The sequence below is a fragment of the Ambystoma mexicanum genome, chromosome 9, assembly GCF_040938575.1.
Source record: "Ambystoma mexicanum isolate Mex_15411 chromosome 9, UKY_AmexF1_1, whole genome shotgun sequence".
Taxonomy (NCBI): Eukaryota; Metazoa; Chordata; class Amphibia; order Caudata; family Ambystomatidae; genus Ambystoma; species Ambystoma mexicanum.
Genome location: NC_090931.1, coordinates 789339439 through 789362502, shown reverse-complemented (window position 1 = coordinate 789362502; position 23064 = coordinate 789339439). Strand labels below are relative to the sequence as shown.

The 23064-nt window shown below is 44.8% G+C and overlaps 1 protein-coding gene across 2 annotated transcripts in view; it reads right to left on the bottom strand.

The window, feature by feature from the left end:
• COQ10B (coenzyme Q10B) overlaps nucleotides 1-22118 on the bottom strand; it is a 262558-nt gene extending 240440 nt beyond the window's left edge. The window contains exon 1 of one of the 2 annotated variants that reach the window (XM_069615733.1): nucleotides 21880-22118. In XM_069615733.1, coding sequence (XP_069471834.1) covers nucleotides 21880-21980 — 101 coding nt within the window. In that variant the 5' untranslated portion in view covers nucleotides 21981-22118. The remainder of the gene's footprint in view (nucleotides 1-21879) is intronic. The other variant, XM_069615734.1, reaches the window with a different exon arrangement.
• Nucleotides 22119-23064: the final 946 nt, after the last annotated feature.

Sequence of the window (23064 nt, the reverse complement as noted above, 5' to 3'; positions counted from 1 at the left end):
CGGTCCAACGCAAATGAGAGGTTTTCCAAGGGGTAGAGGAGGATTTTCATGAGACAAATTGGTCATTTGGCAGGTTCTTAGAAATGGGGCACTGATTTAACGGGCCAGTGGGAAAGCACTATGGAGGGTTGCATGGGGTTCAGTAATGGTTGTGCGGAAGGATGAGACATGTGACATGAGATTATCAAAACAGGCCACAGTATTTTGGAGCTCAGCAAATGCAATCCCTGACCATGCCATATGCCCCACGCTCTGTGCAATCACAGCAGGCTTGGGTTGGACAGAACCCAGCGACTGGGGCTGCACAGACATAAATGATTCAACAGACCATGCCACCATAGGCACCGGTACAGACAGGGAGAAAAAAATCCTTTATCTCAGTAATGAGTTGACATTCTTGGGGTAATCAGTAATGGTTTCCCCGCACCCCTGAGAAAACTTGGCCTGGGACCCTTCTCTTGTGGCCCGGGAAAGCAAGACTCTTTCTGATCCAGCCCATGGTGGTGGTGTTCTGTGGGAGGATCACATGAGGGGCACTGAAGACAGGAGGAATGGGAAAAACCCTTATCAACTTCCTGAAACTACCCCCCGCATCCCCTAACCTTCTGATGGCTTATTGTAAAATAGAAGAAACCCCAACTACTGGGACGAAGAAGAGGGCAAAAAAAAAAAAAAAAAAAAAAAAAAAAAAAAAAAAAAAAAAAGTACAATGCTGCAGGAGCGGTCAGATAGTTAATAGTAATGACGACCAACACACCCGAGGGAGATGGAGGCTTAAAAGGCCCCCTCAGGTGTAGGACATGAAAAAGAAGCAAAAGCAAAAGGAGTATCAAGCTGGTGATTTGTGCAGGCAGCAGACGCTTAAGCTGGAGGAGGGAGACACAGACCACCATTAAGCAGAAACTAGCCGCCGGTCCTGTATGGGTATAAGCATCCAGAAGCCTGAAGTGCAGAGGTCACTCAATGGGAAGCATGCGAGAGGGAAGCTTGCCCCCCGATGACCTGTTCTGCAGGTTTCACAGCAGGAAGTGAAAGCGAGGGATGCTCTGGTTCCCATGAAGCTGTCTCCAGTGGCTGGCATGCACCGGAGGACCTCAGGAGCAAAAGGAGCTCCAGTTGCAGATGGCGCGAGCAACAACAGCCCAGGAGAAGCAGTCTGTGGGGTTGCGAGAAAGCTGCAGAAGTCCTAAGGGCAGCAAGGAGGAATCAGACACACATGCCTTACCCAGAGAGGTCAGACTTGCAGTACCCACTCGCGTGTCCAAGGCAGGCGTTCATCAAGTAAACAGCACTCATGAGAGAAAGTGGTCATGAAAGTGATTTTGAATGCTGAACTATTAAAAAGCAGCAAAAGCTGTATTTGACAAAACCAAAAAACTAGCTTTAAGTGTGTGAGTTTGTGGCATAGGCAGCAACCCGAGGGGGCGATATAAGAATACATGCAACCATTGCCCAAGCAAAGAGGCCAAAATCAGGGTAATTCAAATCCAACAGGGGGCCAATGAAAGGGACAAATTGTGAAACGTGTTACCCACACTTCGTAAAGCATTAAGCAAAAACCGGTATACACCCACATTGCTAAAGCCAAACGAGAAACAGATCTTATCCTTGTCAGTAATTGATTACTTGCACAGTGGGGGAAAACGAGTGGCAAAAAGTCTGCCCTTCTTGTAAAGGTTATTCAGATTTAGAGGAGCATTATTTGCGGAGATGTATTACTAAGCACCAATGTGAAGCTTGTTTTCCCTGAAGAGTTGTTAAATGTTTGAAACTGCAAAATGATGAATAATGTGAATCTCTTGTCAGTTGGTTTTAACCACAAAAGCACTTGTGAAATGCTGCTGTTCGGGGAGGGGGACTATAACCGGATGGCAAACCTTTGGAGAAGTAGGCTGGCATGGGAGTAAACCAGGTGTAAGTGCTATAAAGTAATCCCGACAGACAATATTGTGTTGCTTACAGTGCTGAAGAAAGAATGGTGTAAAGCAGTTATATTTCTTTAGAACTTTTCAGTTGTGGCAAATCATCCTGACCAAGACACTGGGCTTCATTAGCACCATGGTTGCTGCCGGTATTTTACCATGTACGCCTTGGTGGATGGCAGAATTACCACCCTACTCCAAGGTGAGCGGGGGCGGTAATTCCCCCATTCACCAAGGCCCTTCCCCATTCCCATGTTTGCCCCCATAGGGCATAATGGGAATGGGGAAGGCGCTAATTACGGTACCCAAGGTTCCTTTGCGGCACCCTACAGGTCCCGCAAAGGGAACTCGTAGTAAGGCAGTAAGGGTTAACGGTCATCGGTAGCATTACCGGTGACAGTTAACCCTTAACGCCTTACGTGTAATGAGGCCCAATGATTGTTGCTATTGACAAACTGAGAACATGTTCTTTATTTGAAGAGGATACATATTAGACTTGTTCAAGGAAGAGAAATAACTATTTTCTTTGTTGAATCCTTGAAGTATTGGAACTTTGTTGACAAGTTGAAGTTGCAAAGAAATGTTAGAACTTTGTGGCAAACTAAGGATTTCCTTTATGGAACCTTGGAGATAATCCTACCTAAATCTGGGGATAGGAATTCACCCAGGTTATAAAGGCAGACTGCTGTTACATGAAGTACTCAATTGTTACTAATTTTGATGTCTTTGAACTGCCATGCATTACCTCATGTAATTCTAGTATGTGTAAGTGAGAGTCACTGATATCCTTTGAGTGTTTCCTTTAGTTTATTTTAGGCAGGGAAATCCTCCCCAGGGTAGGAATAGTGAGGAGTTTATCCAACCTAATTTAATAAAATGGCATTTATTGAAAATCTAACAAAGTTGTCCACCTTAGATTTCTGGCCCCTCACATTACACTGGAGCAAGTGTTTTTGGGAGGGGAATGCTTTCTCACTGCCTGGTGCTAATATGTACCATGTTTAGGACAGCCCACAGGGATCACTGATGTGTCTGTCCCATTACCAGCGATCCAGAAGAGGAACTCCGATAGGTGTGCAGGTAGGTGACCGAACATTTTCATTCATGGTCGATAGTGGGGCTACAAAATCTTGCATCAAGGAAGGGGAGTTCCCCACAGGCAAAACGATGGACACAGGGATTCTCCTGGGCTATCCTGTCGGTACCTTACACGTATTAAGGTGCATCTGCTCCTTTGTTGTATTGCACAGAACCTGGTGAATCTCTTGGGCAGAGATCTCAGTCGACTCCACATGTCGATTGCTATCACAGAGAAACTCTAAACTCCAGGTTTGTATACAATAAGAGAAGCAGCACTTTTGCATGCATACTGTAGTGACAGCGCAATAAGTGAGTACCTGTACATCAGACAGTTTCTTTATGGGGTAATGGTTTTGTTGAGTTGGGTCCTGGGAATTTGACATCAGACATGGTGGGTACCGATTGAGTTTGTTTGGCCTACTGTGCTGCAGGAGGAAACACCAGGCACCATTGTTACCATTCTCCTATCTCCTAGAAGCAGTAGTTATCAAGAAGAACAGAGTGGTTCTCTCAGACCCTGATGATAAAGGCAGAGAGTGGTGCACAGATTTGAGTATTGATCCGACCTTATCGCTAAGGGAGGTGTCCCACTAGCAATTGTTTTGAAAAAACGAAGACATAGGAGAGATGGTTTTTGCGATTGGGGTTCCTTGCCAGATAGTGATAGAGCAAATGGGAAGTACCACAGACCATGCTCATCATTTAGAAATACATCACCACATTGGAAGGAGGATTTGGAAAAAGTGCTGGACCATTTGTGGACCATCAATTCTCATGATGCATGTCTGAAAAACAGGATGTGTGATTACCATGGGTTAAGCAATACCCCCTATGTCCAGAAAGGCAGGCAAAGGGTTTGTGGCCCCATGTACCACGGACATCTACCCTGTGAAGAAAGCGAAGGGCTCCAGTTGAAGGATGGTCCAAGATTTGCACCCCCTCAATAATAGAGACAAAATTCCCAGTGGTACCAATCCTACTACCATTCGCTCCAATATCCCTACTGGGTCAACCCACTTGACTGATGTAAAGAATGCATTTTTGCCATCTCGTTACATCCAGGTTTCTAAGTATCTCACAGTGTTTACTTATTGTGGTCAGAGATGCGAGGTTGCTCCAGGGGTGCTGGGAATCTCAGTGTTTCAACAGGATGGTTCAAATGGATTTAGGGTATTGACATCTGTCCATTATGTGGAAGATTTGCTAGTGTGTAGCACTTCAGAAGAGCAGTGTCCAGGAGATTCCATAATGCTGCTCACCCTGCTTGCAGAGAAGGCAGGGTTTGAAATTGAGGGGAACTGGGAGCTATTTTTCTCCAGAGCCTGGCTAGCTTGAAAACCAACAGCTACCTTTGGCTCCTAGAGCCAACATTCCTTCCAAACATATAAATGTGACATTAACTGAGTATTTGAGAAAGTTAAGAATAATTAGAACACGTCTAATACTCATTTTAACACAATGGTTCATATAAACTGGACAAAAAGGCTACAAGAGCATCTCTGGTACCTCCTGTGTACAGGATGATGCCCAACACCCAGGAGCTGGTTTTAGCTCCTGCTCTTGGAATCTCAATTTCAAACCCTGGAAAGGGTACAAAGTAGACAAAGAAAAAATACAGTACTCCCAGACAGAGATAGTACACTTGGGGCAAGTGATATCGCCCGCAGGAAGGAAGGCAATGCCAGAGACACTGTGGTTCAAAATACAACTGAACCGGTTGAGACAAATGCAGCTGTTTTTGGGACCAACTATTGTAGATCTTGGATCTTTGATTACTCTAGTTATGTGAGGCAATACTGCAGGGACTTAAGAAGTGCAGAAGGTGAAGGGTTTGATGGAATTGTATGAAGAAATTGTGCCTTGCTTTCAGGAAGGCAAGGCTGTGATCAGCAATGCTCCGGTCTTAGCATCCCTGAACTACAAGAAACCAGTTATCAGTTTTCTCAATTCAACGGGAAGGTGAGGACAGCTGTCCTGGCCCAGCAAACACCTCTAGGCCATAAACCTTTGGCACTCTCCGACCCAGTGATTCAGGGACAGATCCCTTGTGAGCAAGCTTTAGCATTGTCAGCTTTTGCAATTCAAAAGTCTCCAACCATACTATGGGTTGCCCAGTGACATTGTACGTGGAGCATGCAGTCTTTGTGAACTTGGACAAAGCCAAGTCAACTTTGACGACCGAAAGAGTTTCAGGGTGTGAGGTTATTCTATCAAATGCATCCATGCATCCCGTCTGGTGTCACCTAGTCAATCCTGCAACATTTGTAGCCAAACCAGTGAAACCTGATGACATTGTCCACAATTGTGCAACATATGAGGGAGAAGAGGTAGAGAGGACAAGTGTTATGAAGGATGCTTTTGAGTGAGGCAAGGTCCTTTTAGTTGATGGGTCCTCGACAATCAAGACACTGGTGAGAAGTAGAAGTGTGCAGCAGTCGCATACCTTGGGGAATGGGGGGGAAAATACAGGTCAGACTGAAGAAATGGTTGCCTTCACATTAATCCACACAAGCAACGCAACCAGTGGCACAAGAGGGACTAGAAATAAGTAATGGGAAGGCAGTCGCCATGTATTCAGACGATGCGTATGCTACCTCCACTGTGCATTCAGGCTTATCAAAGTGGCAGAGAAGAGGGTTTAGGAGATCTGACGGGACCCCTGTCCAGCATGCTGCACTGCTATTCAGATTCATCGAAGTGCTAATCCAGTCAACAGAGGTAGGCATTGTTAAGTGTGCTACGCATACTAATCGTACTAACTAAATAGCACTTGAAAATGAGGACACAGAAAGGGCGGCGAAAGAAGCCATATTTGCGCCATTCCCAGACCCCAAGAAAATGGAACAGTGTCCCAGTAGGTACAGTTGCCAGCTCCATACACCACTGTCCCTTTGCTTCAAATTATAGAAATGCAGGCAAAGGCACTTAAAGAGGAACAGGAGCTTTGGGCAAAGAGGATGTACCCTCTCGCCCGTGGATTTGCTGTGGAGACAGGAGCTTACGGGGAAGTTAGTTATGCCCGTAGAATTGCTTCTTGTTGCTCTAGTCTAGAGCAACTACATTACCCAACGCACACTTCTCAGTGAGAAATTGGAGCAGAGCTCTAGGAGGAATGGTTCATACCAAACCTCCAGGAACATGCAAGGAGATGTGTAGGAAATTGCGTAGTTTGTAGAGAATTTAATCCTGGAAACAGCAGGAGGTCACTATGGGGAGTCTTACCAAGGCCCCCTGGGCCATTCGGAACTCAATATTGATTTTGTCGATACGACAGAAATGTAATAATTACAGGTACCTTATAGTCGTAGTTTGACCATTTTTCCCGATGGCTTGAGCAAGGCATTTCGGCGGTGGGAAATTTTTGAGTACCTCAAGTCCAAAAATGCAACAAACCCACTTAATGCCTTGTTCTCAGAATACACTTTGCTCTTGGGGGATCAAGTACAGGTTGTGTTCAGTATCCCCACCCACAGGACAATAGATGGTTGAATGGAGATCTTAAGGTCCGGTTGTCCAAAAGAAGTAGTGTTTAAGGAAAACTGTTATATTGTTTGCCATTGGTTTGGTTTTATTTGAGGAATCAGCCAAGGAAAGATCACAGCCTTAGCCCCCACTAGAGACAGGGCAAGGCATAGGTTTACAAACACTGCTCTCACCTGCATGCATAGCATCAGATGCACATAAGTCACAAGAGGTCCTGGGCGAGGAGTTTAGGGACTACATTTGGGCCTTAACCAAAAGTGCCCGAATTATATTTTCATAGGTTGGGGCTTCTCACAAACAGCCTACAGGAGGAAGAGACAAAGAATCTGGTGATCTGCACAAGCAACCATTCCTCCCTGGGGAACCAATTATCATCCATTCCTTTGTGCGGTGCTGGAATTAGCCGTTTTTTTCCATGGGCCACAACGCATGATTTTTGGAACTCCAACTGCTGTGAAGGTGCAGAGCAGCAAGGGTTGGGTTCATATCAGAGACGTAAAAAGGGCTACCAGCACTACCCCATCGGCACAGGAGCAGGCTTAAAGTTAAGTATGCCCTAGGGATTTGCAGTTCATTCCAGTGGAAAATGGGGGAGAAGTAGAAAACTTTGAATTTACAATGCAGATTTCAATTATTGTTTTTATATCCATCGTTTCTCTTATCATGTACAAAGATGGCAAACAGTATGGATGTGAATGGTTTAAATACATCTAGTATTATAGATTAAGAATGTCATTCTTAAGGTCACAAAGGAATGTTTCCGCCAATTTCCTGGGCAATGAGGACAATGTAAAATGTAGACCCGGTAGCAGATGCACTTGATTTTGCAGCAGATAATGTATGGTATATCCATAGGATGAGAGATAGGAGAGCGAGATCTGTACGATTTTGCTACCTGTTCTCATCCCCCCCAAGCTTCTGGTGTCCCCAAGATGTTTATCCTGGATGAAATAGAGCTAGCAGAGGCACTGTCTGGTGCACCTAGTTTTGTGCAGGGTCTGAGGGCAGTTTCAAGGGCAGTCAGTCACAGCATCCATTTTACCCATTCACGATCTGTAGATCAATATTCTTCATCAAGAGCAGAAGAATGTTCGTTGTAGGCAAAGAGTCTGGTTGTGTTTAAAAGGGGCCCATCATCAATAACCGATGGGAGCAAGGGGTGAAGAGTTGCAGAGCTGGAGGGATGAGGGGATTCTCAGAAGAAGCAGTGGCACGTGTAAACCAAGAACGTGGAAACGTGTGGCAGAAATATTTAAAGTTTCTTGCATGGCTCAAGGAGCCAGAAAAACCTGTTAAGATACAGACACTTACCCAATGTTGTGTGTTTTAAGGGCAATGGCACAAATGGGAACTGCATTCGCATGCTTCGCATCAGTAATCCAGCTGCAGGTACAGTTGCACGTCTTGATTTTTTTTTTTGATAGTACGGCTACAGACAGTTACCTCCAGCCTGGTAAGGTGTGTGTAGTTTCACCCAGTCTACTCCTGAGGAACATTTTATCCACACCCGCCCGATGCTCAAAGCCACATCTGTGCCTCCTTTGTCCCCTGTATCATCACACATGAACACCTCAATGACTGTCTGATCATGGAAAGGAGGGACCATTGCGACGGACAAAGCTACCTTTCGGCAGCATCTTTAAAAGCTTTGATGGACATACCGGACAGTATCGTTTGTTTAATCATACAGAAATGATTTTCTTCCCTCCTGGCACCCGGCGTCCAAGCTGTAGCAAATGTAAAGTGGCTGCAGGTGACCCTAAAATCCTGTTATTTGCGAATTCCTCTGAATCAGCTTTCAATGCCATCAAAGAAGAACTGCGGACCCCCGAGGCTTAGCCTTGCAGAATAGGTATATCCTCGACCTTTTAACAGCTATGGAGGGAAGAGTCAGTCAGAAGATCGGGACCAATTGTTGCACGTTTCTGCCTCCCAATGATTCGGAGAATGGGACCCGACTCAGACGGATGCCCAAGTTGGGGTTGTTCAATGTAGAGGTATGCCCATATTGGGTCCCAATAGGGCTTTCCCACACCACCATCCCACCACCTGAGAAGATGGTTTTAAAGAACAGGAATTTGATTCGTTAAAGTGTTAATTTAAGGGGGGGGGAAATGTTGTCAGGAAAGGTCCCAATGAGAAAGTTCACGTTGCGCACACCATATTTGTTATTTGTGACTTGGGGAGGGGGGGAGCGATGAGGCAGTATATATATATATATATATCCAGCATAGTTAATGAGAATGGGATGTGTTACTTTGAGCTTTAGATGATACATTTAAGATTTGCACATGCACAGCAAGATAAATGCCAAACTAAATCGGGGTATGGTGTGCCATGAAGCTCCCAGAAGCTGCCCAAGGAAGAGTTTCATAATGTGTATGCGAGGAAGGGGATTTGTCACGAAAAACCCAATGTGAAAGCACAGTACTTATTAAACATACATGCACATAAATACATACATGGGGAATTTACAAATCTATATGCAGTGTGCCATTTTCATAAATTGGTTGAAAACTTTACCGTCAGGGTTTGCAAGGTGAATTCTGAATGACTGGGAAATACTGGTTTTGGAGGCCGAAGGAAATGTAATGAGTAGCCGCAACATTAAACAGATGGTCAGCAAACAGGCCGGCCCAAGGTTTTTATGGCTTAGCAGCATCATGGTAAGAAGTTGCAATCTTTTTAGTGCATGAGAGCCTGTTATTTATTGATAAGGGGGAATACAGCCATTTGCTTCTTGACCAGCATTAAACCTGGGGTGAAGTGACGCCTGAGGGCAGAGTCGACCGATACTTCACGGGTTTGGATTGATTTCTCAGGATGTGACCAGAGAGGCCATGTGTGTTGAATTGGTGGTCGTTTAGAGTATTCCTGAGGATGCCAGCAAGTCGGGGTGGGTGAGATAGTTATCACTAGTTGGAACCTGTTTATGCTTCCCCTCCCCATATTGTTTGACGTACTCTTGTAAACCATGTGCAGTTACGTCCGGAGTTAGGTCATCTCAGGCCAGCTAGGACTTTTAAATGAATAATATTTATATGTGAATGTGTAACAATGGCATAACCTACTACGGACAAATTCTAACAAGGGGTTGTGTTGTACACATGTGACCAATAAGAATGGGAGAATTGGATTTCTTTTGTATAGGTTTTGACCCATCATTTGAGGGGGTTGGAGTGGTTTGTAATAAAATAGAATTGCAAAAATGTATATAATTAAACTTCTGTGGTTCAGAGAGACTGGTTATTTTTTCTCTGTAGAATCATCTAGCCCCTCCCGGCCGATTGTATAATAAACTTGCTTTACGTATAACCATGCACTTGCTTCATAAGTGGAAGGCCTGTTTTGGATTAAGGTGATTAACAGCCCAACCGCACAATACCATGACAGTTTATTTCTCTTACAACAGTCCCAACATGTTTATTTGAATCAACATATTAGTCAAATGTGAGGAAAGTCATTAATTGATGACAAAGAGTAATTTTTTGTTTGGGCTTTTAGGTGGCAGAGCCACCTATAAGCCGAAACTATTACATTAGAGTACAGTAAGGGAAATGGCATACAAGGAGGGACACACAGCTTGAAGGTGTTTGGTTATTTGCCCACCCATTGACTGTCCATGGACATGCTAAACTCTATGGCCATTCCCACCTTAAAGACCTCCTCCTGGAACTCGTTCAGCTGGCTCTAATCAATCCTTACCATCAAACTTTTGCAATGGAAGTGCCTGCTAGTGTTTTTTTAAAACAGTCTTCCAAGAATTAATGACTTTAATTGGAGCTGTAAACAGCTACTGGTGTAATAAAAAAAAGCCTAAACCAGGTCCGATTCAGCCACTTGAAATATAAGCAACATGTGCATCCATCACTCAAGTCCTGTTAAAAACAAGCATTAGCAAAGACAACAATTTTGGCTTGTGTATATCAGGCCATTTGCCAGGCACAGCAATTAGACACTTGCACCACTTTGGCACTAGGGGTGTCACGGTATTAGTTTTATGACGGTACAATAACCTTCTTGCCAAATGATGGTATATCATGATTATCGCGGTATAGCAGGTGGTGTTAACTAATCTTAACAAATATTTTCTAAAAGGTCATAAATTGTCAGATTTATCATCACAAACAAAACCAGGCACCCAAGACCAGAATTGGGCTTTTTAACATACTTTCCACTGAAATGCCACCCCTTGCTTCCACCAAACACAAACACACGTGTGGAGAGGAGGAGGGGGGGAGCTGCTGCGACTAGCAAAGCAAACTGAATAGCTTTTCTTAAGTGGTCATGTAGGCTTTTAGCTCCCCCACTGGCTACTGGTGAAGATGAACATGTTGCCATCTTGATAACCTGCATGCCACAGATCAATGGAGGGGGGTGGTAGTATAAACTTTTGCGCATATACACACACACACACACACACACACACACACACGCACTCCCTCCCTCCCTCCCTCTTTACGTTACAGTCTTTAGTTTACTTCCGGGCCAAAAGGTGTTCAGTAATCACTGACATGTTACCCTTTGGTATGGCAGCAGGGAATACCCACAGAGATGAGTACATTTCGCAGTGTGACTTATTATATGTAAATTCAATGATAGAACCAGGGAAATCCCCCATTGTCATATGTTTAGAAAACCTTATCCATTATAAATATATAAACCCCAAAGCCGCCAACTCAAAGTCCCGGGAGGATAGCTCAGTGGCAACGTACGCGCCTTGGAAGCAAGACGACACGAAGCAACACAGGTTCGATCCCCGGGTCTGTGCTTAGAAACCTCTGGGTGTTTAAGCGCGTTATAAATACGCAACTAAGACAAAAACAATTACGCAACTAAATAAACAATTTCTTTAACACTGCCTCAATGCCCGCGGGCTGTGTGAGCGCTTTAAAAAAATAAAAGTAAACCCTTTTCCTTCTTGGCACTGTATTTATTCTTCCTATTGATAACATATTGATTTGTGTCAGGCACGTGTGGTTTATGGAATGGAATTAAAAACTGCTCAAACTGAAACTACTTTGCAGACGGCACATCCAACAGTGCAAGACCAAGACTGCGCAGCACTTGCTAACTGCAGCCTTTCCAAATCAGATTGAAAAACACACTTAACGGTATGAACGGTATACCGGTATAAACAATGTGACGGTTATTATTGTTCAATTAGGTGGTTCACGGTATCTTTAACGGTATACCGTAATACCGTTGCATCCCTATTTGGCACCTGCTCCCATTAATGGCCAGTCAATGCCAGTACTGAGTGCCTGGCAAGTGCCTTTCCCCATGACTACACAAAAGCCCAAACGGTTGGCATTGCCAATCATTGTTATTTCATAGTTCTTCAGAGGTCCGGAATGTTTGAATGTCCACATTTTTGCACTAAAACTGAGCTGCCCAAACAAGCAAATTCAATGGCGTGGGATCATGGGAGTTGTAGTCCAAAACATCTGCAGAGCCGCAGGTTGCTGACCTCCATTCTCAAAGCTCCAGGATGCACATCGATACACCAGCAAAGTCAAGGATCCCTCTATCAAACTACAACAGGAGTCTGCAACCTTTGGCTCTCCAGACATTCTGTACTACAACCACGCCACTGAAAATGAGCGATGTTGTCCAAAACACAGAGAGCCTAAAGGTTGTGCACTCCAGTGTTAAAGCAACAGACAGTCCAAATGACTGATGTGGGTATCCATAACGGGAGGACTTAAATCCCATATTAATTCAACCCTACACCGTCGAACAACCCACAGCGCAAACAGATACCTAGGGTTCGGCAAAGTATTAGAACATGGGTTTGCACCCAGGGAAACCTCACCACCCTCCAAAATCTAATTAACAGTTTCATATTCTCAAGCGGTGGCATTTGGCAACCACTCGAAACAAGGGGGACATGGTTAGACGAGGAAATCTCCAGGAGCCCAAATAATTCTTTCATAAAAATACAGTTAATCTCCATAAAAATGCTACCGCAGTTCTCTGCTGGGCAGGATACCAACCACGCATCACATGCCTCATGCAGCACTTACAGAGAGTGTAAGTCTCCTACTCAGAATCTTCTCGAAAAAACCCAACGTTACTGTGCATCCAACATCCAAGGATAAGAGCAATTACTGTGACAAGGAAGCATATGACTAACTTGTGAGTAAGTAATCTAGGAATTACCTCTATATTCCTCTTGCTACTCATCCTATTACTGACTGAGTTACACCAGATATCCAAGCTTGGTAATAATTGTACACAGACAAGAAAAAAAGGGTAGGGGAGGGAGGAGGGGGGTGGGGGGGAGAGAGAGAGAAGGGTCCACACCAGAACTGAAGAAATATTTCATGGACATGTTCAAGTAGACACTGACTCAAAAGGTACTCCACTGATGGAGCAGAAGGAAGAAAAGAATCAACTTGATGATTTTAGTACAGTTAAGTTGCTTCTACAACGGTGGTACTCGAACTTTAATACTAGGCCCCCCCCATCCAGTAAAAATATTGTTTGTGCCACTCCTCCCATCCCCAAGGGGCTGTTCCCCCAGGGGACCCAAAAGATGTCCCAGGGGGGCCTAGGCTTTTTAAAATATAGACAGTTTTTCTATGAAAAACAGTCAACTTAATATTTTTTTTTAAATGTTAAAAAAGGCCATCTTAATACCCTTTCAAAGAGTTGGTGTCCCCACCCACCAGACATCCTTCAGGCCCCCGCTAGGGGGGAGATCAGCCTCCCTGTTTGAAGACCACTGTGTTGCATTAAATTGCTCCACGGGTTCTTATGCATGAGAGACCCAGGTTGTTAGAATAGAATAGTAATAATATGCATCTTTCTAAACCCTAAACGAATTCCTTTTTTTTTTTCACGATCAAAATCCCGTTCTTTTCGCAATATTTAAAATGGGGTCGCATTTGTCAGTCATTGAGTAGTAACAAAATAGAAATGTGTTCATGGCTTTCTCCGTCAGTCATTAAAAGAAAAGGCTGTCCGTGCATAGGGCATTTTCAGTCGCCTGGTCTTCAATGAAAAAAACCTAGATTAAATAACATTAAGGACGGATGCTACTATTCCGTGAAGTAGGCAAGGCTGTTCCAATATGGCTCTATCTCTAACTAAATCTATGTAAAGACTGTAAGTAGTAAGGTTAGTTACACAATGAGTCACAGGGCCTCATTACGAGTCCGGTGGTAGCCGTGCCGGAAAAACCGGCAGGCTGCCGCCGGACCGGTAATTCCATTCCCCCTCAGTGATTGCCGGAATCACCGGGGCATTACAACCTCGGTGACCCGGTAATTCTGCACAGCCCCATTCCCATGGAGTCCCATGGGAATGAAGACCATGGAAACACTGGTTCCGTCTATAACGGAGCCAGTGTTTCCATGTCCGCCTGCAGGCCGGTGGTGTTACTTCCGCCAGGTCAGACCTGGCGGGAGTGACATCTCCTGCCTGCAAGACTCAGGAGGAGCCAGTCCAGAAACAGTGGCGGCGGATTTACTGCCACCATTGTTTCCGGACCGGCTGACTTGTAATGAGGCACATAGTGTTCAGCCCTTCCACTTTGTTAAACGCACCAAAGGTTGTGTAACTAGGGTGACCATTCTTGGAACGGAGGGCAAGTGGATTCTGTGTTTATTGATTCAAACATAAGTCACGGTCTAACTGGCAGAAAGAGCTTGTAATTACAGCTATAAGCAAAGTGAAGACTTTTGGCATAACAATAACATCTGTTGAAAACGCAATTTGTTCTGCCTTCTGGGGATTAGGTTATTATTGTGTATGTAGTCCGAACATATTTGTGTCATCTTTTTCAAATGACTAACAAATGACCTATGCTAATGTAAGCTTCATTTTATGAATAAAATGAGATAACTAGTATTCAGGCACCTCACTTCTCCACTCTATGAAATACTGGTTGTGATTGAACCTCAAATCTGCTCGAGTGTATGATAGACGCAAAATAAACCTTACCTTGCAATTTTGAAACTGTCTCAGATACTATACTTTGAGTTATAGCGCTAAGAAGTCTCAAGGTTAACACCAACGATCGATGTCGGTTGGGCAGAACAGAGACAAGAAAGATTACTCTTTACTGCACCCTATCTTCCATTTTTAATGTACCCCAAACTTTTTTTTTTCTTTTTTTTTAATCTGTACTTTTAACAGCGCAGTGAAGCCTTAAGCTTCACTACACTGCCTTTCGCTCATTTTATGGGGAAACTGACATCCTTCAAGCAGTCAGTACTGGGAAACATGGTTTACCTTAGTCTTGAGACTTTGTTACTACAATAGATAACTGGTTATCACTTGTGGTAACTTTCATCATTATACAAAGCATCTTACAATGCAGTACAACGGGGTACACTTTGTTTTACCCTAGACTAACACTAAAATGATTTTTGGTTACTCTAAGTGTGCTAAATGGACAAGCTGGTGGCAGCAGTGACTTTTACCATTTTTAGGTGCTTTTCATTTTAGCCGTACCAAGTTAACTGCATTTGGCTAACTGTGGCTAGTGTCCGAACATGGCCGTGCCTCATGGTTTTTCACTTGTCCTTTGGACATCTTGTTCTTGATCCTTCCAGGCATGCGAGGCCAGGAAAATCCTTATAAAGGACTTCCAGTGCTTGGGAAAGCAGAGGCTTTTGGCGGGCTATGTGCGTTTGCTGGCAGGATGTGGGCACTGACTGTCGTTCACAATCCACAAACTGGTTTCAGTGTGCCCGAGTGGTATACATGAATGGTCCCACCAGTGGTCCCGATTGGACCACTGCTGGGTTGTGTGTGTGGGCTAGTCCTGCTATTGGGCGTTTTGGCCCTTACCTGGCTTTTAGGATAAGAAGAGGACCCCTGCACCCATTCTTCAGAGATCCTAGAGTAACCTGAAGGAGCCAAGACTTCTGTCCAGCTTTGAGACCAGTGACCCAACTGAAGGAGGCCTGGCTACCAACTTCTGCTGCTGTCCTGGTGGAGCCCCGTCTTGCTTGTGATCTTCAGCAGTCCTGCGATGGAGCTGCAGCACTTGGAATGAAGGAACATCAATTCCCCCGACGACGGCTCTGTACCCTGCGAAGAAGAGCCTTTGGAAGCATCCCGTGACTGTCCTGTGCCTGACCAGCTCCGAAGTTGGGCTACCGTGCTGCCTATGTCACCGTTCCGAGTTTCGACCTGGAACTTTGGGGATCCTCAGCTTGTCCTACAGAAATGTCAGCATCCTAGCTTCAAGGGGACCCGAGATAGGAGGGAAAGTCTGACTGTGACAAGTGAGGCCCTTTGTGTTGCTGTGCTGATCACCGTCCGAAATCACTTAACCGACTACAGTCCAATGCCAAGCCAGGTCCTGCATCATGATTTGCTGCAGACTTCATCCAAAAGTCCTTGCACCATCAAAAGACACCAACCGCAGATCAGCTCAAACCTGCAAGCCCTGCTCGGGGACTGCGACAGACAGGCGGGAAAAGCAACTTCAAACCCTCTTCCAAGGATCTGACAGGTCTTGGGAAGAATCAGAGTACAGGGGGTAAGTTACAGTGGTTCTCACCTGCCCCTATGCTGCCTTTAAAAGTTTACCTAACTTTTACTATACTTTGGTTTGAACATATCTTGCTGACGCAAGCCTTCTGAAAGTTGGGGACACTTCTATTAGTCAGAATACATTGTCCTCCAACCCTTGGAACTGTCCACTGCACCCAAGAGACCCTACCTTCATTTTGTCCAGATTCACAAACTTTGTCAGAACTTTTGGGTATAAGGCCCCAGACAATTTAGGGCCAACTCTGTCGACTATTGGTGCATAATCTAATCTGCACTTCTTTTACAGGGGTTTGATTTGTATTATGCCCTCAGCCAGTGGCTGTATATATGTAATCTATTATCAGTGCTGTGTGATCATTTCTACCTGTTAGTAGTGATTTATCATAGTGTTGGTTGCCCTTAAATAAATATGTATTTGTATACATACTGTCCAAGTGTAATCTGCGATTCCCATTGTGTGTACTCATTGTGGACCCTTTACAAGCTCACACCTCCGAGACTTAGCCTAGACCCTTGTCACTGCTAACTTGAACTGGTTTGGCAACCTCTCTCCAGAGTTGTTCCATCACAATATAGGTTGGCCTTCTATACATCTGTCCACCAGGCCAGAGTATAGAAAATCAGTCCAAACACTGGTCGCCCCTCTACCCACCTGCCTGAACAAATACAACTAGTTTAAACTTACCTCCATGCCTCCTTCAGGGTAACCCCTCAAACTCTGCCCAAGAAGAAGCCATGAGTTTGTTTGTTTATTTATTGTGCGCACCGGACCCTGGGGTAGCAGGGCGCAAAAGAACAAGGAAATGTACAGCTTAGTTACAGACGTTACAAGTTACAGGTTCCACGGCAGGCATGGTAGACATTTCTTACATTTACAAGGTAGGACAAGTGCAAGTGCAGATAGAGCGCACAATCAGCAGCTAAACAGTCAAATCTGTAGTGTCAGACAGTATAGCAAGTCAAAGCGGGCAATATGGCATGTCATTAACTATCAAGTGAGGTGCAATGGGACAAGCGAGGGGTGGAGAGACATTTATGTTGCATTTTCAGTGAGCCATTTTATAGTGTTCTTTCTGAAATTGCTGAAAGTTTGGTCAGATCTAAGTGCATGAGGTAGGGCGTTCCATAATTGCGCTGCCCTGACTGGGAAGCTGGTACCTCCAATAGTGACTAATTTAAATCTAGGCCCTTGGAGGCAGTTAGGACTGACTGTCCTTGTGAGTCTGGTGGGATATTTCCTGTTGAGGCGTTCTGACAGGTATCGGGGGGCTTTATTATTTAGGCATTTATGGATAAGGGAAGCAGCTTTGAGGTTGATTTTTTCATGGGTGGAGAGCCATTTGTGATTACGTCTTATTTCTGACATGTGTGCACTTCTGGGGATACTTAGGGCCGCTCTGAGTGCGTTGTTTTGGAGCACTTGGATTCTATTGATGATTTGTTTGGTAGTCCCTATGTAAAGGGCGTTACAATAATCTAATTTTGATAAATTGAGGGCTCTAGCTAGGATAAGACAACTGTCATCTGAAAGGAATTGTTTCCCAGCTCGTAGTAGCTTGCATGTATAGGCTGTGGATGAGGCCAGTGAGTTCACCTGTTTGGTGAACGATAGTGTCGCATCAAGGTAAAAACCTAAGGTTTTTACTTCTCTGGCAACCTTGATCATGTTGCCATCAATAACAAAGGCTGCGTATTTTTGGTTAAGTTTGGAGATGCGGGCTGCCGTGCCCAGGATGATGAGCTCTGTTTTGTCATCGTTCAGGCATAGACCGTGGTTGGCCATCCATGCCTGAACGATGCTGTAGACTCTGTTCACCAAAGCCAGATCCTCAGCGTAATCCCCGGTAAGTGGTAAGAGAATCTGGGTATCATCTGCATAGTTGGTATAGGTGATACCCAGATTATCAAGATCGTCGAAGAGTGGCTTTGTGAAGATGTTATAGAGTGTCGGCGAGACACAGGATCCCTGGGGCACTCCACGAGTGATTGGAATAGGGTCTGCTGCTGCTGCGGGGGAGAACACCCTCATGGTCCGGTCACTGAGAAATGACTGGATCCAGGCTATAGCCTCCCCTGAGAAGTGGGCCGCCAAGTCAAAGTGATTACATAAGACTCTGTGGTCCACCAAATCAAAGGCGGCTGAGAGGTCCAGAAGGAGAAGGAGAGCTAATTTGCCCTCGTCTCTGAGTGAGTCTATTTGGGCCTTTAGGTCAATAAGGGCAGTCTCTGTGCCGTGATGCGGCCGGAAACCGGATTGGCGGGTGCCAAGGAGATGGTTCATCTCAAGGAAGTTCTGGATTTGAGTGTACGTTACCTTATCTAATATTTTTAGTAAGAAGGGAACTGTGGTGATGGGTCTGTAGTTTGTGGGAATATTGGGATCTAATGTTTGTTTTTTTAGAAGGGGGAGAACCCAAGATTCCTTTAGATTGCGAGGGATGGTGCCCGTAGTGAAGGAGGCATTAATAAGTTTTGTGATGAAGGGGGCTAGATCCCTAGCCGCGTCCTTGATCAGTTGTGCGGGGCATTGGTCACCTTTGCAGTTGGAAGGTTTAAGAGTCAGAATGGTCTTCTCTATCTGAATTACTGAAACCTTGGAGAAGCAGAATTGGGAAGATTCTGTGGGTTTAGGGGTGGAGGTTGTATTTAGCGGGGTTGGGTAGGTAATGAGGCTTTCTTTAAGGCAATTTTGATTTGGAGATTGGCCACTTTGTTGGTTGGTGCCAGTTGTATGTCTGTACACCAAGTTTTGTCTTTAATGGAATCATCTTGTACTGCGATGGGATTTTCCAATTCTTTTAGGATGGAGAATAGCTCCTTCATACTAGAGTTAGCTTGGGTGATCCTATTATTATAGGTTTCTTGTTTGGCCAGGATAATGTCTTTTTTGTATTGCAAAGAGATGTTTATTAGGTTAGTTTTGTTTTCAGCTGTAGGATGCCGGTTCCAAGCTGTTTCGCATTTTCTCTTCTGTAGTCTTAAGTTTTTTAGGTGGGGTGTAAACCAGGAGTTCAGATGCTTTTTTGGTTTGCTGTACCTGAGTTTAAGCGGAGCAATTCTGTCAAGAGCAAGGGACATGGCCTTATTATATTCGTCCACTAGGGTGTCTGGGTCAGTGTGGTCCAGAAGGGAATTAAGTTTAGGTAGGATGTGGGGCAGAATATTATCTGCTGTAATATTTTTCTTGTTTCTGGTGAGGGTGGGTGTGGCTAGCGTAGGTGTTGAGACTATAGGTCTTTTAGTGTTAAGGGTAAAGGAGATAAGGTGATGGTCTGACCATATTTGGGGGGTAATGGCTGTTATAACAGGGTTACAGTTGTGACTGGCAATCCAGTCGATAATTCTTCCCTTAGAGTGCGTAGGAGTATTCACGATTTGCGTGAAGCCTAGTACTGACAGAGTATTGGCTACAGTAGTAGCATGGTGGTGGTTGATATCGTAGAAGCCTAAATTGAAGTCTCCCAGCACTAGTGTTTGGGAGGAATTTTTTAGCTTCTCAGAGATAACAGTGGTGATATCTTCAGTGAAGGTGCTGATGGGGCCAGGGGGTCTATAAAGGAGGTAGATATTTAAGGTTTGAGAGTTAGCTGTAGGAAGTTTGATAGCGAGAATCTCACAGAATTTAGGGAAGGGTGTGGAAATGATTCTCATGGAGAGATCAGATTTGGCGATGATCGCTATTCCTCCACCACGCGCGTCTGGTCTGTCGGCTCTGAGAAAGGTATAGTTTTCTGGGACTGCCAGAGTGAGAGCCGGACCTGCTGCCTTGTGGAGCCAAGATTCTGTAATAGCAATGAAGTCAAGGTCATTATCTCGTATGACATCTGCTATGTCAGTAGCATGGGCGACTAATGATCTGGCATTGATTAAAGCAGCTTTTAATTCAGGTTCTGGCTGCACTGTGAAGGGGAGGTTGGCCATAGGTGTATTGATTTTATAGACGGGTTGGTGGTTTAGAGGTGCGGTGGCTACTAAGGGTTGGAGAGGTTTGGGTCGAAGGTGTTCCAGGTTGATGTTATATTTGGTAATGGGTTCGAATATTTTGGGTAGTCTCGCCCGGAGTCTAAGGTTCCTCTGTGCTAGGAAGCAGGGTTTGGAAGTAGGTTGTATGTGGGCTCCTGAACCCTCAGTGGGGAGAGCTGTAGGCATGGTCATGTAGATAATGATAAGTGTAGCTGTCAGGTCGATGAGCGGTGCTAGGTGAGCTAGGTTAGGCGGGAAGGAGTACATACTGTTACTAGTGGTTGAGCTAGGGAGATACGATAGTCTCTACACGACCGTAAGACGCAGCACAATAGTACAAAGGTCTCTAGGGGGGCCATAAGGCACAACGCAATAAAGCAGTGGTCTCTGGGCGACCATAAGGCACAACGCAATAAAGCAGTGGTCTCTGGGCGACCATAAGGCACAACGCAAATAATGCAGTGGCGACCATAAGGCACAATATGATAGTACAGTAGTCTCTAGGCGACCATAAGGCACAATATGATAGTACAGTGGTCACTGGGTGACCATAAGGTACAATGCAGTGGCACGATGGTACAAAGTATGCGGATTCAGTGTTGTCAGGGGATGGCTAGAGCACCGTATGTAGATGTATGGGCACTCTGGCATAGTACCTAGAGGGCAGATTAGGCTATAGTAGAACGTCCAAGTGAGCAAATGGCCTGAAATATATGTAAAGCACATGTAGATAGAGCGGCATTTCCATATACTCTTGTTATTAGTCTTATGCAGGGCTATAGTGTGCAAGCACTGTGGAATTGTCCGATGATTGAGCGTAGCTGTCTGTGAGATGCACAATGCATAAGAGGGTAAAAGAACAGGTGGAACAGGCTTTAATTCCTTCATGAACACTGACCGTCAAAGGGCGTAGGTTAGGGTCATAATTACACCAGCACTGGGAGGATAACGGTTTCAAGCAATTACCACACCTTCACCTGCACAACCCACTCATGCACCCAAGGGCTTACTCTTTACATAGGAAGCCACTTGTGCCAGATATGGCCCAGCTTAAAAGCTCTTCAAGCCCGGGAGGGGGGGGGGCACTAAAAGCTGCCCAGAGAGACGACAGCAATGTTGTTCCACCTGCTCTACTGCAACTCTTTGTTCTAACAGTTTTTCACAGCGTCTGGTCCCCTCTTTTCAAGGCCAGGCCTCTGGCCGGAGGAGACATGTTCACCGTTTAGTTACTGCCAACATTTAAGGGGCCCCTATAGAAAGAGGTCCTTGGTTCCACCAACAAGGCCACAGGTAAGGGAAACTGTTGTATAACACACAAAAATAAAAACAATAAACTATATGCAACAATCCTGATGTCAGTGCATTTAAGTTCAGAGCAGCATGTGGATATCACCGCCCCAACCCAAGTGGATTGGTCCAGGTTCATATCCACTTCCAGAAAACCTCTGCCAGGAGGGAAATGTGAACAACATACTTATCAACCCAAACAAAGTGCCTTCACCAGAAGTACAAATTAGACAGCGGCCGTTTCTTTCTAGACCCCTCCCCTCCCCACCATCAGCATGAAGACACACCTCTTTACAATAGCCCCTCCTCCTGTAAACCTCCATCAATGAAAGCTACTCCTTGGTTGCTGAATTCTTCCACTCGCCCCAATACGTATTAACTGAAAAGCAATTTACATTGAAAAAAGGACACCATCCACACCTTTCAAACTTTTAAACTGCTGCAAGGCTATATAAGGCCGTAACATAAGTATCTCCCCAACCCATCTCAGTCTCCCCCTCCCCCTTTCAATGTACTTTCCACAGGTCGATCTATCTCTATTTAATTTGCCAAAGTGCCGGGTACATTTGTGAAAGGATTGTTAGAAAATAAATCCGATGAATAGATTAAACCCCGTTTAAAGAAAGAAGCATACCCAGCAGCGGAAGCTCGGCGCACCGTTGTCGGCCTTCCGTGAGCGGGACACTCCGCTAAACCCATGATCACTCTCTTCAAACCCCGACCGCTCCTCGCCATGTTGCTAACTCGTAGTCTGTAGTATTAGTGCCCTGAAATTACCAAAGAACCGCTGGTCGGGGAGGGGCTAAAGAGGAGCCGGTCGCGCCCCCACCGAACATCAGCCATGAATAGAAAGGAGATGCAGCTGGCAAACATCCCATCGATCAATAGGGCGCCCATCTTAAAACGGAGGAATCCTACCTAACTGCAATATAAACTGTTAACCTACATGAAAAAACAGTCTTTGCAGAATACTTTAAACCAGAATGTTACTGCAATAACTGACAACAACTCGTCCAGTAGGCATTTGAAAAAAAAGGAATGCTTTTAACAATGTAATATAAATTACATACTTTGATATAATTTCCAGTTGTATTTTCTTCAATTTCTCATTAGAAAATTGTAAGAAATAAGTATGATGTTTTCTTCAAGTTTTTATTTGTAAATTATGAGTTGTCCTACACGCATCTACATTTTGATATTGCCGGTTTCTCGACATTAAATAAGCGTGAGAGTGCACTGAACTTTTCGATAGTAAGTCCTACTTTAATGTCTTCTTTAGCTCCTCCCCCTAGGGCTGACCATGTCACGAGACTCGGGCACTCGGTCTCGGAATCATATCCCAGTTTACAAAAGTATGCACCGTAGTAGATTGGTGGAGGAGGGTACGCACGAGCTAGCAAATTGGGCTACAATCAAGGAGGGGTCGGCTACCATTGGGTAGTTTATGATATATATATTTATACACACAAGCTCTGAGCATTACGTTTTACATGCCACTGCTGTTTAACTGCAGGTGTATAACGGCGCCGAATGACTTCGTACAGCCTTGATCAGGGGCAGTGCTCTGATGCTTAGATTAGCGGTAACCCTCATTATTCCTAGTCCTGCTCTTCCTCGTCACAGTGCTTACTTTTGAGACCCAGCCTCCACTTATATGAACCCTTTAACCAATTAAATGTTGCACCTCTTCCTTCAACAGTCAACTCCATTTAACCATTCCCCCACCGAGGATCATGTGCCCTGCCATCCGCCCTGGGAGAAAGAGGCAGGTCGCAAGTAGTGTGACGAGAAATAGTAAAACTTGATGATTACAGGTATG